Genomic DNA, 17,827 nt, shown 5'->3' with positions numbered 1-17,827 from the left:
ACACAGGGCAGAGAAAATAGATAGCAAGCAGGCATATGTGAAGGAGTGGACTCAGGGGAGAGTCGATTCAAAGTAATCCATCTTGTGGCTTAACTAGTTCAGTCTCATAGGAAATCCATTAACGCTCTCACAAGGGTGTATCCACCATGAGCCAATCACTCGTGGGGGTTTTTACTACCGCTGCTTACACGTTGAGGAGTTAAACTTCAGTGTGAGTTTTACTGTGATAATCTGACATGCAGTCTGCCCCGGTTCAGTAAACGAGGGAAAAAATATGATTCCTTGATTTAAAAAAAAAAAAAAACATTGGGGACATTGGCATGTCTACAAAATCAATTTCAAGGGAAGGACGGTGCCCCCTTCTCCTGATTGATGTAGTCTGGAATTTACTTCTGATTCTTTCTGAACAGAGAAACCTAGGGACTAGTCTCTTTTTCCAGTTTCAGGGCTTAACTGTTGGCATGTCACACTTCCCTCCCTCTGGCTTTGTCTGCTTCTGACTAGAGTCCCGCAATGCAGCGTATTACAACCCAGAGTCACAAGCTGAGTGAAGCTGTCAGAAATAATCCCCAGTCCTGAAGCTGTGTTTAGGTGAATATGAAATGACGGAGTGGCATACTCGCAGCATATGGAAAACATTATTTTCCTCCCTGTTTCCATGCCTGTCAACAGCTTCCTGTCAATCAAAATCGTATTTCCATGCTATTAATTCCGTATCCCCCCTAGCTTTGTAAATTTGTGTTTTGATGTAATATGTGTTAAGTGTGCGTTTTATTATATTTATCCCACTCAGCATGTGCCGAGGTCTTTCACTTTGAATCTTTGTTTTGCTTTTTTCTGAGAAGTCTCTAGCCAACTCCCCTTAAAATATCCCTTCCCTGACAATCCGTTACTTCTATCTTTAGGCTAAAAATATTTTTGAGTGTATGCTGGTGTGAGGGTGGTTCCCCTCTACCTGGGCCCATTTTCTTACACTTTCATCTTTTAATTTTATCTTTACTGCATTCTCTCTCTCTCTCTCTCTCTCTCTCTCTCTCTCTCTCTCTCTCTCTCTCTCTCTCTCTCTCTCTCTCTCTCTCTCTTGGTTTTTTTTTTCCAAGACAGGGTTTCTCTGTATAGCCCTGGCTGTCCTAGAACTCACTCTGTAGACCAGGCTGGCCTCAAACTCAGAAATATGCCTGCCTCTGCCTCCCAAGTGCTGGGATTAAAGGCATGCACCACCACTGCCTGGCTCTGCATTCTCTATATATTCCTTGGCACTATGCCTTAATTCTTGTAGTTTTTTTTTAAATATTGTTTTAGATTTATTTATTTTATTTTATGTGCATGAGTGTTTTGTCTGCTTGTAAGTATGTGTACCATCTGTGTGCAGTGCACGCAGGGGCCAGGAGAGGGCATCCGATATCTCCTGTAACTGGAGTTACAGGCTGCCTGTGAGTCCCCGTGGCTACTGGGAATTGATCCGGGTCCTCCGCAAGAGCGGCCAGTGGTCCTAACCACTGAGCATGCCTTGGGTTTGCCATTTCTGTGATTTGGTGTGTCTATCATTGTTTCCCTTCGCTTGCCTTTACCAAGGCTTTTCATGCCTTGATGTTTTCTGTCTTCCTTCAGCCCGTCGGGTTCTGGAGCAGCTAACATGAGAAAACGGCAGCAGTCCCAAAATGAAGGAACCCAGGCTGTGTCTCAGGCACCTGGGAACCAAAGGCCCAACAACACCTGCTGCTTCTGCTGGTGCTGCTGCTGCAGCTGTTCCTGGTAGGTCGATCCTAGATCCGATATAATCACGCGTGCTAAGCCTCTATCCCACAGAAAGTTCTATTTGCCCACGATGGACGTAGGAATAACCATAGACCATCACTGATGTAAGACACACATCTCCAAAAGCAAAGTTAACTCCCTCAGAACCTACATTTAAAATGATAGCCGGGTAAAGAGTGGAAAATCGCTTTGTGTCATGTTTTCTGTGCATGCCTCTGTGGCTATGGGTAAAAATTAAGATTATAATTGTAGGATTACCTATCAGTAAACAACAGTGTCCTGGTGGTTCGAGAGCTTGGAATATTAAGGAAATGCCCAATACTATCACACATAGTTTAAAGGTGGTAGGGATTTTTTTTTTCATCACATTTATCCTCATAGAAATTGGTCAGTTGGTTGCACAATCAGGGCACCGTGACTGGGGTGGCGGCTTCAGCCATAGCACTCTTGCCAACAAAGGCATGGAGTGAAGAGGGAGGGACTCAGACTGACAATCTGAAAGGTCAGACACTGTGCTTGGAAGGGAGATCAACCCGGCCAAATAACATCTCTGCAACTGGAGCCAATGGGTCTGATTTTTGCTGCAAGTAAACACTGGCAAGCTATGAGATGTCTGTTTATTCTTTTGTTTCCTCAGTCCATAGTTAGAAAGACAAGCTGGTCGCCAAGGCCCCGCCTTATGCTAAGTCTCCACGATGCAGGTCTCTTTCCAGGCCCAGAGGCCCAGAGAACACTTCACGAGACAGTCAATTTGAAATCGTAAGAGTTACATGAATGAGATATCTCAAGATGAGACTAGACTTACTGGAACTTTTCCATCCGCTGAGCCCAAAGTTTGGGAGTCTTTCAAGACCCAATTTTATAAGTGGAAGTTCTAGCATAGCTGTGGCTACTGGGCCTCCCTGGCCTATTTCAAAATCTGACAAAAGACCCAAGAGGCTGAATCATCTCCTGCGTGGTTTCCACTGTTTTACCGTGCCCCTTGAGTTGGTCTTTTGATACGGTCCAGCCTTACTGTTGCCAGGATAGAGAAGAGAGAATATCACCTAGCGTGTGGATGGTTTCCCTTGATGGAAAAGCTGCAGCTCAGAAAACCTCCAGATATCGGGAAGGCTCAGGGTGGTTTTTGTTAAGTATAAATTTTGCTTTCTGCATGATGAGTCTCTGCTAGGAAAGTCATACGTGACTAATTTCAAATTTCAATTTCAGATGGAGGAAGGAAAGCTCTAGGTGAGGTTGCAGTCTCTGTCATACAGAGACTGTTAAACACAAGTCTTAATGAACGAAGGGCTTAGTGAGACAGGATGGGAGTTCTTAAATCAGACTGCCCGAGATCATACTGTGTCCTTATCTGTTACCAACCGCATAATCAATAGCAGATTAGTTCATCTTTCTGGTCCTCACCATCCTTATCTATTAAATAACTAATGTGAACCCATACCTCATAAAGCTATAAAATCAAATGAGATGCTACGTGTGGTGCGCTAAGGGGAGCATATGACACAGAGTGGGCCTTTAATGTGATTCTGCTCCCCGGGCCATGGAAAATTGCAAATGGGAATAATAAAATATGTTCAGAGAGTGTGGTGCAAAGTTTAAAAACCAGCATGTGGGGCCTGCAAGGGAGCTCCGCAGGCGAAAGGACTGGCCATGTGAGCCTGGTGACGTGAGCTTGATCTCTAGAACCAGCATGGGGAAAGGAGCAAAGCAACCGTGAAGGGTTGACCCTCCTGCCCCGGCACACAAACGCCTGCAGACGCGCACATGCGCACTTATGTCTTCACACATGTGTGCATGCATGCACACACACCATACACACACACACACAGTTCTGCATAAACATTGGAAATACAGTTGCACAGTGGAAAGCTATGTTTCTATTTCTCATGTTCACTTTGCCCCTGAGATTAATTATTATTTTATTTACCTCCTAAAGCTTAGTTTTGTTTTGCTTTTTTTTTTTTACTTATTTTGATGCATTTTTTTTTTTTTACTTATTTTGGCTGCATGCATATCTATGTATCATGTACCATACCAGAACCCAGAAAGACCAGAATACTGTGTCAGATCCCCAGGGACTGGAGTTACAGGTGGTTGTGAGCTGTCACGTGGGTGCTGGGAATCAAACCCAACCTCTCTGGAAGAGCAGGCAGTGCTCTTAATCGCTGTTCCCTCTCCAGCTCCCCGGTTCTTCATTAGTTTCAGAATTCAAACCCTGTACAATAATCTTGAAGTTGGGTTTCTCTCTGTTAGATGTCTAATAAGTACAGACATTTGTCATTTTAACAACAGGGATATATTCTGAAAACCATAACTAGGGTCATGTCTTCCTTGAGGTAGCTTAAGGCTGCACCTGAATAAGCCTAGATGATGCAGACCACACACTCTACGTGGTTCTTTGAGGAAGCAAGAGATGGATGCTCCCAGGATAGCTCCTGGTATTATTTTGATGACTGATATTATTTTTAAAAAATTTATTTATTATATATAAGTACACTGTAGCTGTCTTCAGACACACTAGAAGAGGCCATCAGATCTCATTACAAATGGTTGTGAGCCACCATGTGGTTGCTGGGATTTGAATTCAGGGCCTTTGAGAGAGCAGTCAGTGCTCTTAACCACTGGGCCATCTCTCCAGCCCAAGTGATATTATTTTTATTTTATCTAATTATGTGTTTTGTCTGTGTGTATGTCTATGTACAGCATGCATGCAGTACCTGCAGATACCATATGAGGGCACCAGATCCCTGGAACTAGAGTTATAGATGGTTGTGAGCCACTATGTGGGTGCTAGGAAATGAACATGAAATTAACTGTTGAGCCACTGCTCTCTCCAGTCCCATGACATTATATGTATTAATAAAAAGTACAATTTGGTAAATACAAAAAAAAATTGGTAGCAACATAGTTATTGATTAAGAAGTGTGTTCTACACATAGTTCCATGTGCTGTGTGCCCAGGACAGGTGGTTGTCTGCACCAGGATCATCACCAGGATAATGGGTTCCTCCACAACACAACAGTGGTTGTGATGTCACTAAGAGAGGGATCTTATATATATATATATATATATATATATATATATATATATATATATATATATATATATATTTACATTTCAAGTGATTTCCCCTTTTCTGGCCCCCCACTCCCCAAAAGTCACATAAGTCCCCTTCTCTCCCCCTGTTCTCCCACCCACCCCTTCCCACTTCCCTGTTCTGGTTTTGCCCTATACTGCTTCACTGAGTCTTTCCAGAACCAGGGGCCACTCCTCCGTTCTTCTTGTACCTCATTTGATGTGTGGATTATGTTTTTGGTATTACAGTTTTCCAGGCTAATATCCACTTATTAGTGAGTGCATACCATGATTGATCTTTTGAGACTAGGTTACCTCACTTAGTATGATGTTCTCCAGCTCCATCCATTTGCCTAAGAATTTTATGAATTCATTGTTTCTAATGGCTGAATAGGACTCCATTGTGTATATATACCACATTTTTTGCATTTATTCTTCTGTTGAGGGATACCTGGGTTCTTTCCAGCTTCTGGCTATTATATATAGGGCTGCTATGAACATAGTGGAGCATGTATCCTTATTACATGCTGGGGAATCCTCTGGGTATATGCCCAGGAGTGGTATAGCAGGATCTTTCGAAAGTGAGGTGCCCAGTCTTCTGAGGAACTGCCAGACTGATTTCCAGAGTGGTTGTACCAGTTTGCAACCCCACCAGTAGTGGAAGAGTGTTCCTCTTTCTCCACATCCTTGCCAACACCTTCTGTCTCCTGAGTTTTCATTCTGACTGGTGTAAGGTGAAATCTCAGGGTTGTTTTGATTTGCATTTCCCTGATGACTAGTGAAGTTGAGCATTTTTAAAGATGTTTCTCCGCTATCTGAAGTTCTTCAGGTGAGAATTCTTTGTTTAACTCTGTACCCCATTTTTTAATAGGGTTATTTGGTTTTCTGGGGCCTAACTTCTTGAATTCTTTGTATATATTGGATATTAGCCCTCTATCTGATGTAGGGTTGGTGAAGATCTTTTCCCAGTTTGTTGGTTGCTGATTTGTCCTTTTGATGGTGTCCTTTGCTTTACAGAAACTTTGTAATTTTATGAGGTCCTATTTGTCAATTCTTGATTATAGAGCATAAGCTATTGGTGTTCCATTCAGGAACTTTCCCCCTGTACCGACATCCTCAAGAGTCTTCCCCCAGTTTCTTTTCTATTAGCTTCAGAGTGTCTGGCTTTATGTGTAGGTCCTTGATCCATTTGGAGTTGAGCTTAGTACAAGGAGACAAGGATGGATCGATTCACATTCTTCTGCATGCTGACCTCCAGTTGAACCAGCACCATTTGTTGAAAAGGCTATCTTTTTTCCATTGGATGTTTTCAGCCCGAGAGGGATCTTTAAGCTCCATTATAATCATGGACCACTGTTACCTATGCCTGACTGAATCATGTAGTATGTAACTGTTGACGATGAGATTTGATTCCATTGACATATAGACATCTCTGTGACCCTATGCATTGGCTAATCAAACACTTCAACTCATCCATAAGCATCAAATTCCTACAAAATACAGACCAAGGATCAAGAGCAAGGTAGCTTTGAGAAGTTACATCAGCCATCAACCCCTTTTGGGGGGACAATATTTTAGATGCCCCCAAAGACATGATGCCTTGCCGGGGTGCTCTGTTGGCTAGTCTAAAACTAGAGCCTGATTGTTAAAAAACATATTTGTCAGCAACGGATCATGGTTGCCTAAGCCTAGGATTTAAAATTATGCTTTATACATTTATAAACCATGTAAGACTCATGGCAGGTAGGGTTTTTTTTTACATGAAATTTTTATCATTTCTATTCATTGTACATAGTGATAGATTCCATGAAGACCATTTTGTACAAGTGCACTATATACCTTGACTATATTCACCCCCAACTTCTCTTCCCCGGCTCTCCCCACTCCTCATCATTTTTATCCCTCCAGATATAAGCAGTTTGGGTTTTTCATAAAGTGCAAAAATCCAATGGCCTTACACTATGGAGCTTAATTATAAAATTGTTTACATAATTGCAGATTAAAAACACTGTTTCTTTATACATTAAGTTCTTTTAGAATGTTATTATTTTTGTATTTTGAATTTAGGAAGAACATTATTGTAAGGGCTCTTTTTTGAGTGAGAAACTTGAAGGAAGGAAGGAAGAAAGAAAGAGAGAAAGAGAGGGAGGGAGGGAGAGAGAGAAAGAGAGGGGAGGAGAGAAGAAATTTACTTCAAAATTCCCAGGCTAAACCAGGCAGTGGTGATGCATACCTTTAATCCCAGCACTTGAGTGGCAGAGAGAGGCAGGTGGATTTCTGAGTTCAAGGCCAGCCTGGTCTACAGAGTGAGATCCAGGACATCCAGGGCTACACAGAGAAACCCTGTCTCTCGAAAAAAACAAAAAAAAACAAAACAAAACAAAACAAAAATCCCAGGCTAGGTCAAAGAAGCAGAACCAAAAGCATGATGGGAAAAAACTGATTTAGAGCCTGAAAAGTATTAGGGATCAAAACCTGAAGCAACTGTCACCATGGGTGGGGACTGTTGTCGTGTAGCTGGTTTCTCTTCCTTTTAAGGAAATAAAGGGCTAAAAAAAAAAAAGTCTATGTCTAGGAATAAATGTAAACCCTTTACCGTAGTTTCACATTACTCTCAAGTTTGCACATCTCATCATACTTCACTGACAGCCCCATGCTGGGTTTCCCCTTCTTATGAAATGATCACCATTGCACTGCAGAGATCGATGTAGCGTACACACCTGCTGGGTATCACGATAGCTTCCCCCAAATCCAGAGCCTGGCATACTTCTGCACGACCACGATGGACTGTCTGTCTCCTTGTGAAAGAGCTACTTTCTCCCTTAATGAAGTCTCTTTCTTTTGTGCCCTCGTGACCTCCGTTTCAAGAAGGAATGACAAGAAAATGAGGTTTATATCCTTCAACTGTCTTGTTAATGGGCCACCAATGCCTTTGGTACAGTGAACAAAATCTGTACATGAACTGAGCCTTTTCGCAAGAGAAAAGTGGGGAGTCAGGAACTTTGACAGAACCACTCATCTGTGGGGTTCGAGGTCAGCCCTGACTTACTCTTTGAGCCAGAATGGTATTTTAAACCGAGGAATTCTTTGAAACAGCCTGCAGGCTCTTCACCGCCAGCTGTCGGCACAGTGTGAAGTATAGAAGAAGTTGCTCAGAACCTTTCACCTGAGACAGCATCTGTACAAGTACACTGAGACGGGAAACTTCTGTGTTTGCCCACGTAAGGGTCACAAAGGAGGTCACAGAGTATAAAGCTTTCCAATATTTTTCTGGCCTTGAAGCTAAGGTTGCAGTGCTCCGTGAAATCCCTCTCACAACAGCAGAGGTTTCATTAAGATAGTTGAGGCTAACCAACCAAAGAGCATACTCAAGGAGCCAGACGGAGGAGCCCAGCACTTATGTTGCAGATGTGCATCTCAGTCTCCATGTGGGCCCCTCAACAACTGGAGTCCGGGCTGTCCCTAAAGCTGTTACCTGTCCATGGAATCCATCCCCCTAAGTGGGCTGCCTTGTCAAGCCTCAGTGGGAGAGGATGTGCCTAACCCTCCAGATATTTGATATGCCCAGATAGGAGAATACTCAGGAGAGTCTCCACCCTCTCAGAGGACAAAGGGGAGGAACGGTGAGGGGCAGGCGGGGAGGTACTAGGGGGGACAGCAATCTAGATGTTGAATGAATGAATGAATGAAAATAATAGTAATAATTTGGGTTAGTTTCAACCCAAAGTTGCTGGGTGTTAATCCTCTCCTGTTTTTAATGGTGTCCACCAAGCAGGAGAGATTAAAAATTAGAACTCAGGCTGGAGAGATGGCTCAGTGGTTAAGAGCACTGACTGTTCTTCCGAAGGTCCTGAGTTCAAATCCCAGCAACCACATGGTGGCTCATAACCATCTGTAATGAGATCTGATGCCCTCTTCTGGGGTGTCTGAAGTCTGCTACAGCGTAGTTACATATAATTAATTAATTAATTAAAATTAGAACTCAAGAGCCATGATCTTCCAATCCCCAACGTTCACACCCTCTCTGTTTGGCAATGAGTGACGATCGATCAGTGTCTTACTGAAGATTTCTATCGCTGTGATAAAGCACTCCATCCAAAAGCAACTTGGGGAGGAAACTGTATTACGTCTTATACTTCTAGGTAACAGTCCTTCACTGAGAGAAGTCAGGGCAGGTACTCAAGGGAGGAACCGTGGAGGGATGCTGCTCACTGACTTGCTCCTCACGGCTTACTCAGCCGTCTTTCTAATAGAACCCAGGACCGCCAGCCCAGCAGTGACACCTCCAACAGTGAGCTGGACCCTCCCATATCGATCACCAATCAAAAGGAAAAAAAAAGTCCTAACAGGCTTGCTGGCAGGCCAGTCTGATGGGGGATTTTCTCAATCAAGGTTCCCTCTTTCAAGACGACTCTAGCTCATATCAAAGTGACATAGTCAGGTCATGGCTATGGGGAATACACGAGAGAGGGGCTGCTGACCAAAGCCCTCCTGAGCTCCCGTTCCCAGTTTCCACTAAGTTGCCTTTCCTCTGATTATTATAGTGTTAGACTTAGTATTGTGATTTGCAGATAAAATATTCCCTACAGACTCATATATTTCATTGCTGGCTGTTGACCCTATTTTGGAGGCTGCACTACCCTTAAAAAGTAAGGCTTAGCTGGCAGATATGGGCTAGTCGGTGTGGACCATTGAAGGTTGTTGCACACCTGATTCAAGTCAGTCAGTCTCTCTCTCTCTCTCTCTCTCTCTCTCTCTCTCTCTCTCTCTCTCTCTCTCTCTCTCTCTCTCTCTCTCCTGCCTGCCTGTACTGGAGGGAACAGCTTAGTCCCCATCCATACAGAAGCTGCTTCGGCTGGCAAGCCTTCAAGGCTGTGATAAATTAAAGTCCTCTGGGACCGAAGGTCAAAATAAACCTCTCCTCTTTATACTCCTTCTGGCAGGTATTTGGCTGTAGCAACAGGAACAGGAACTGACACACTCAGAACCTTTCCTTTGAACCTGGGGTGGTAGTACATGCCTTTATTCCCAGAACTTGGGAGGCAGAAGCAGGTAGATCTTGGAGTTCGAGTAAGTTTTAGGACAACTGGGGCTACCCAGAGAAACCCTGTCTTGAAAAATCCAAAAAGCAAAACAAAACAAAAACAAAGAAAAAATCCCTTTTGTTTGAAACAAAGCTACCTTCACAAAAAAAAAAGAGAGAGAGAGAGAGAAAGAAAGAAAGAGAGAGAGAGAGAGAGAGAGAGAAAGAAAGAAAGAAAGAAAGAAAGAAAGAAAGAAAGAAAGAAAGAAAGAAAGAAAGAAAGAAAGAAAGATAGATGGTGGAGGAGAAGAGGAAGAGGAAGAGGAAGAGGAAGAGGAAGAGGAAGAAGAAGAAGAAGAAGAAGAAGAAGAAGAAGAAGAAGAAGAAGAAGAAGAAGAAGAAGAAGAAGAAGAAGAAGAAGAAGAAGATGATATGTTTATATGTTTTAATTTCCTAGTTCTGAAAACGTGTCTGCTGTAAAGGTGGGATTAGATGACAAACAATGACTAGTCCCCGTTATCATGGTACTTAACAAATTTGGCATTCAGGTTTGATGTAGTCACTGATAAATACAGCTTACCCAGCCTAACTCACAATCTTGAATGCTACTTGGGGTGTTGCTCACTGGATTTGGCCAGGGACACTAGATTCTTTGCAGGAAAGATTGGTCACAGAGTAAATTTAGTAAATTAACTAGTCTTTTGAAACTAAAATTGTCTTCCATTTCAACGCGTTCGTTCCCAGAATTCCCAGACCGTGGGATAGATCTCACTAAGTAAATGTTGGGACCTTCATAAGCATGCTTTTGGTTGTCCCTCCCTGGTGGTGTTTTAAACAAGCACCATAGCCTCTGTGATTCAAAACAGTGCAAAAAGAATGTCCTATTTTATCCTCCGATGCTGTCACGCTTGAGCTCCCTGCCAATGGAAACACTAAGAAGCATGCTTTCAAAGCCAGGGGATATTTTTTGAAAAAAGAAAACAAAAATCCAAGTCTGCACCATGGTGAAGAAACCACTCCCTGGCAATACGGAGACTCACAATGTGCAAGCTAAATCACTTCATCAGACGTAACTAAGCAAAGTGTTCCCGGGTACCCACTGCCTGCAGAGAGCTGACTCTGCCTTGCATGGAGTAAGCCACTCGTAAACACTGATTTGCTCTGCACAGCATTTCTAAAGCACCCCCAACAGGATCATCATGAACAAAGCTTACATTAGCAGTCAAGACTTGGAATTGCATCCCACAAGGGTATGGGGGACTTTCCTGAATAGCTCTTATCAGGTATGTGAACTTTATGCAATCAAGAGGATGGTTACCAATTGACAATAGGTTTCCCAGTCCGTATACAGGTACCAAAGCCTGGGCATTAGGACTCCGGAACGCTGTTACGGCATTCTGTCATTAAGTCACAAGGTTATGGCTGGACAAGCATCAATTGTTGGCCCGCTTTAGTCTTCTCGGCACTTGTCTACCAAGTTGTCCCTGCTCCTCCACAGTGGCAGAGGAGAAAGTCATTAGACCATCCAAGCATCGGTATTTGTTTTAATTACCAGGCTTGGCCCTTTAAAGAGTTCAGCACTATGGCTGCTTCTCATTACATGTAAAACAGAGCTGACAGGCTCCTGGTCTACTATGACACTGTCAGAATAAAAATTAAATTGACCTGTGTCCATCACAAGTATATTTCATCTACCATGCTTGAAATTTCATTTACAAAGGAAAAGAAGTAAATATTTCCTCTGTGGCTGAAGAAATGGCTTAGTTATTGAGAGCATTGGCTCTAGCAGAGGACTCAGTTTCAGTACCCAGCACCCTCATAGCAACTTACCACCATGCATACCTCCAGTGCCAGGGGATCCGGTACCTTCTTCTGATTTCTGTCAGCACCAAGCACACATTTGGTGTAGTTAGAAATGTGTAGACAGAATAATCCTATACATAAGATAAATGAATCTTTTAGGAATGAATATTTTTCTAAGTTTCACCATTGCACAATTTAGGTTTCCAATGGAAAGAAAGAAAGGAACAAAATAAAATACTGATAAAAGTATCGTGCATGGCATATTTAGTAGTGTAAAGGGAGAAGCAATAATGGAAAGAAAAGAAGAGAAATGATTAATTTGCATCAGCTCGGATAAGGGGGAAGCCATCTTGGGAGCTAAGACACCTCCTGCGTATATTAGCGAGTTCAGTGCAGAACAAACAAAATGGCCTGGCTTCAGTGGCTGCAATAGTGATTTATGTGGCGTGGGTACTCTGAGTTGGAGACAGGAAGAGAGAGAAGGACCCAGAGGGGAGTCAGGTGCCACCACATCATTGACTTTGGAAGAAAGATGCTGTTCCCTTCGACTGCCTTGCCCTGTGGTAGGCATAGCACATGCAGTCTGGGTAAAGCTTCTGAGAAGGGCAGTGCTGGGTACCAGGGAGAGTAATGTCAGAAGGAGGGCCGTGGAAGCCATGGTGGAAAGAAGAGATATGTCATGGAAGGGTAGCCTCTCTGAGGACAGTCTGAAGTGTCACCTGTCAGTGGAGAAGCCCAGAGTCCTGGCCCAATAGGCTGGTGAGATGACTTAGTGGATAAAGGCCCCTGTGGCCAAGCCCTGAGGCTCTGAGTTCAATCCCCCAGGTGGTAGAAGACGAGATCAACTATATAGACGCATACAACAGATGATAAATATTCAATAACGAGCTATCAGATGGGAGAGAGAGATGACCACGTGTAGTAGGGAGGCAGAGAGAAAATAGGGAGACTCATGCCAACATTCTGCTGGTTTTCTCCTTTTATCCGCTGCGGCTCTAATCCCAGGGACTGGTACTGCCTGCCTTCGGAATGAATTTCCCCATGTGACGCAACCTGATCAAGAGACTCTTCCACAAGCATGACCTAATCTCCGTGATCCCTAACAGGCATTCACAGAGCATTGCCTCCTAGGTGATTCTTAGATGGTGTCAAATTCATAATCAATATTAATTAGAATATTCATATTTGTATTTATATTTACATGGGATATATGACCATCCATGTCATGGGGAGATGGCAGCATCTGTTGCTAAGTAGAAACCAAATACCTATATCGTTGGGTTGTATTTTTTTTTATAAAACCATATATATTACACAAAATACGGAAACTTTCCAGTTATTCGTTCTTTAGATGGCAGTACAATGGTAACCCCATGTGTTTCACCCAGATAGAAGCTACCCTGTCATATTTGAGGATAGCACACACACAAAAAAAATCTCATATTTTTTCCTTAATAAAATTGTCTTTTGGGAGACAACATGAGGCAGGGGAAGACCAGCCAACCTGGGATCAGACAAATCTGGTTTGTCCCAGTTCATGCAAACATGAAGCCAATAGCAAGCTACTTAATCTCTCCAAGTTTCAGCTACTCCCTGAGTGAGATGTGATTAAAAGCATAAACTAATCTGCATGTGTGTACATACGTGTTCACATGTATGTGAACCTGCATGTATGTTCATGTGCGTATACAAAAGCCAGAGGTTAACCTCAACTGTCTTTCCTCAAGAGCCGTCTACCATGTTTGTTGAAATAGAGCCTAACACTGGGCCCTGGTGCTCAGTCATGAGGCTAGACTAGAAGACTGGTGAGCCCCAGGCATGCCCCTGCCTCTGCCTCCCCATCAGTGGGATTACAGCTGTGTACCATGGTTTTAATGTGGGTGCCGGTACTTGATCTCAGGCCTCCAGTTGTAGAGCAAGAACATATTTCCCGGTGCAGATATAAATAAACCTTTTAACCCATGCTCTTTACATTGAATAATCCATAACTGAGGTTATTCTGATCTCCTCACAGGTCTCCGGGTGCACGGGGATTTACTGGACATTGTAAGATTCACCCATTGTATGCTCGCCAGGGTTTTCCGTAGCTGCTGCTGCTGATGTAACCGACACCGTTCCTGCATTCTCTGTCACTGCATTCTGTTTTCTCTTGAGTTTCCTGACTAACTAGAATCTTCTCGAAGGGTGTATCACACAGCCAGAAAAACCCTCAGAGCCTCAAGAATCCCATATTCTGCACTCATGTTTCTCTACAGCTTAACCCTTGTTATTATCAATCAGGCGTGTCCCCAGACATGTTCCTAGTCGTGTCCCCCACTTTCATTCTGCAGAAAACCCCATGAGCGCTAACTGGGAAGCCCCAGTCTAGATATGAATGAGGAGTGAGTCAATGCCCCTACCAACTCTCAAACATATTTCTGGACGTCAGCTGCTAGTGCGCTGATGTTTCCCCCCTGCTGATCATGGCAGGAACACAATCTAAATCACAAGCCCAAGCTGCAGTCTAATGGGTACATTTGAAGAGTAGGTGATTACTCACACCCCATTTCCAAGAGGCGTCTGTTCACTAAACCAGCATTGATTTGCCCTGCTCAACCCAAGGCACTTGTTTTTCTACAAAAACACTCATTTACTTCCTTATAAATCGAAAAGAAAATGACAGTGGGTTAGAGGAGAGGCTCAAAACAGCTTTCCAGCCACTCTGAGAACAGAGGAACCCAATGGTTGGCTCTTATCTTATGATATTATATTTTGCCCTGGCAATTCTTTTTATTTTGAGGAAAAGCAAAGATGTCCTTTTCCTGCAAAATTAGAAATGTTGATCCTCTAGCTGAACATCATCTTAAAGAGGTCTAGATTTTAACCATGTCATTTCTGGTTGAATAAGGTTAGAAATTCCAAAGCTAATAAGCTTGTCAGTGAAGCTAAAATACCTGTGTTAAACTGGGCAGTGGTGGCGCACGCCTGTAATCCCAGCACTTGGGAGGCAGAGGCAGACGGATTTCTGAGTTTGAGGCCAGCCTGGTCTACAGAGTGAGTTCCAGGACAGCCAAGGCTATATAGAGAAACCCTGTCTCCAAAAAAAAAAATATATATATAAATGTGTTAAGGTTGGGAATAAAATGTAATATATAAAACAAGGACATTTTTGAAACTTATCTTTAAAAGCATGTGTATGCATGGAAGTCAAGAACAAAGAGAGATTGAATCAGGATGAGAAAAAAGATATTTTTGTTTTCCATGCATTAAAGGAAGTAAATGGTTTTTTTGTTTCTTTTGTTTTTGTTTTTCAAGACAGGGCCTCATGATATAGCTTTGGCTGTTGTGGAACTCACTTTGTAGATGAGGCTGGCCTCAAACTCATAGAGATCTGTATGCCTCTGCCTCCCAAGTGCTGGCCTGTGCTACTATGCCTGGCACAAAGTAAATCTTTCTGCCCAAGCTAAGCTGAAAATGAAATAATGTAGAGAATCTACTATCACGATGGCTACTCCAAAACACTGATAGATAGATAGATAGATAGATAGATAGATAGATAGATAGATAGATAGATACATAGATAGATAGATAGATAGATAGATAGATAGATAGATAAATAGATAGATACATAGATACATAGATAGATACATACATACATACATACATACATACATACATACATAGATACATAGATAGATAGATAGATAGATGATACATAGATACATAGATACATAGATAGATCATTCTCCTTGTGACCATTTTCCATACTCATACTGATGTCAATAAGATTTTGCCAGCATCAGGATTTTTTGTTGTTGTTTTATTCTTCTTGATGTCATTTGTTTTTTTTGAGAAAAGGTTTCTCTGTGTAGTCCTGGCTGTCTAGGAATTCACTCTGAGATCAGGCTGGCCTTGAACTCAGAGATACACCTGCCTCTGCCTCCCAAGTTGAGTGCTAAAATTAAAGATGTGTGTAAGCACACTGGCAATGCCAGCATTTTTTAAGACTTTGTTCTCCCAAATCAAGTGACTGGGGGCCAGAGAGTATTCATTCTCAAAACCCAAAGGGGGAAATAACACCAGGTTTGTACACAGCTCAAGGTGAAAAATCTGCCCTCCCATTCCATCTTGATTAATAGATCCACAGAAAAACTGGATAGCTATTATCAACGTCCTTGGAAAGGCAGAATTACCAAAATGTGTTACATGTAAGAAAATGTTTAGTTTTCCAAATAAGGGTAATCATGCTGGAGTTTTCAGCCTTTCTACCGACTTAACTTTGTATTTCTGAGGTAACACAGCCATCTAGTGGAGAGAACTTGAATAGCAGCTCTCTTACTGTAGGGATTTTATTTTATTTTATTTTATTTTATTTTATTTTATTTGATATATTCTTTATTTACATTTCAAATGATTTCCCCTTTTCTGGCTCCCCACTCCTCGAAAATCCCATAAGTCCTCTTCCCTCCCCCTGCTCCCCCATTCACCCCTTCCCACTTCCCTGTCCTGGTATTCCCCTATACTGAGTCTTTCCAGAATCAGGGGCCACTCCTCCGTTCTTCTTGGACATCATTTAATATGTGGATTATGTCTTGGGTATTCCACGTTTCTAGGCTAATATCCACTTATCAGTGAGTGCATACCATGATTGATCTTTTGAGACTGGGTAACCTCACTTAGTATGATGTTCTCCAGCTCCATCCATTTGTCTAAGAATTTCATGAATTCGTTGTTTCTAATAGCTGAATAGTACTCCATTGTGTAAATATACCACATTTTTTGTATCCATTCCTCTGTTGAGGGGACACCTGGGTTCTTTCTAGCTTCTGGCTACTACAAATAGGGATTTAACAATGAACAAAAAGCATGCTGAATTCATTCTTATTTCCTTACCTGACATATGATTGTAAAACCAGAATCTTTGTGATGTGGCATCATGTGATTGGTCGATTCTCTCAGTCTACACAGCCCAGGCTGACCTTGAACCTCTGATTCTCTAGCTTCTACCTCCCCAGGGCTGAGGCTACAAGCATGCTCCACCTGGTTCTGAGCCGACTTGGGAACAGAACGCAAGTCCCCTGGCTTGTTAGACACACATTCCACCGACTGAACTGCACCCTCAATCCCGGCAGTATGCTCTTTTGTTTTCTTTAGTATTTCACTAAACACAGTAAAAAGCATACATTTGTGTTGCCTGACATTTCCAGACACAAATTTCACAAACTATTTGGTCCATAAATGCCATTCAAAGCCAGGTCATATTACAAAAATCTGGAAATGGTGATATCTGAATCCTCGGTTTGACAGGGACTTACTCTGTGTCAGTAATCAAAGGTATTCTTCCCATAGCTTTAAGATCAACCCCACTTTTGTGACTGACAAAAAAGAGAATAAAAAAAATCCCAGACAACTTTTATAAAAAGAGGTGGTGGTCATGCTACAGAGCAAAGCTTGCATGAGGCCAGAAATCAGAGGAAGTCAGGCCCAGCTGCAGGTGTGGGCACGCACGGGTCAACCTGAGTTTCCGGGTCTTTGCAAACGGAGTGGTGCTGGTTACTAATTTTGTCCCTATTGCCTAAGGAGGGTGGTACCTTTCTGGAGTTTTGCTGTTGAAATGGATTAAGTTTGTGCATTTAATGGTTCCTCACATGTATGTTGCAATATTACTGGTTCCTCACATGTATGTTGCGTAAGTATATGCGATCATCTGCTATTCCTGCATCACCATGGCTACTGCAAAGGTTTCGGACTGCTTACCGCTGTCTTCTAGGGCTGTTTCTAAGATCTGATTGTTTTCCTACAATGGTTAACCATCTTCCAAATGGAGTGTATGCTGTCTCTGATAGTGAGTGAGGAAACCTGTTGTTGGCCTCAGGTGTTTCTCTCCCTCTACAACCCACAGTGTTCTTTACAAACAGTCCACCATCCACAGCCAGACTCCATTGTGCTTATTCTCTGGAATGGACTAAATACATTTCCCCCTCTCCCATCTTCATCTCAGCAGGCTCTCATGCGTCTCCCTACTTGCTTTTGTAAATCTAGCATGAGTTATTGATATTTCTCCTCCCTAAAGTGTTTAGACTTTGATCAAAGTTCCCAGAGTGAGCACTATGACTGTGTCTCCCTGTCTTTGTGTCTTAGATCGGAAGTCAGAAATGTTCATCTAAAATGTTACCTACCTACCTTTAG

General features: G+C 42.6%; 1 protein-coding gene across 1 annotated transcript in view; it reads left to right on the top strand.

The window, feature by feature from the left end:
• The first annotated feature begins 1,624 nt into the window (after positions 1 to 1,624).
• Rgs17 (regulator of G protein signaling 17) overlaps positions 1,625 to 17,827 on the top strand; it is a 32,593-nt gene continuing 16,390 nt past the window's right edge. Inside the window, exon 1 of the mRNA XM_052169772.1 lies at positions 1,625 to 1,755. Coding sequence (XP_052025732.1) covers positions 1,637 to 1,755 — 119 coding nt within the window. The 5' untranslated portion in view covers positions 1,625 to 1,636. The remainder of the gene's footprint in view (positions 1,756 to 17,827) is intronic.

The sequence above is a fragment of the Apodemus sylvaticus genome, chromosome 23, assembly GCF_947179515.1.
Source record: "Apodemus sylvaticus chromosome 23, mApoSyl1.1, whole genome shotgun sequence".
Lineage (NCBI taxonomy): Eukaryota > Metazoa > Chordata > Mammalia > Rodentia > Muridae > Apodemus > Apodemus sylvaticus.
Note: the sequence above shows the minus strand (reverse complement) of the source record. Positions and strands in the feature narration are given on the sequence as shown.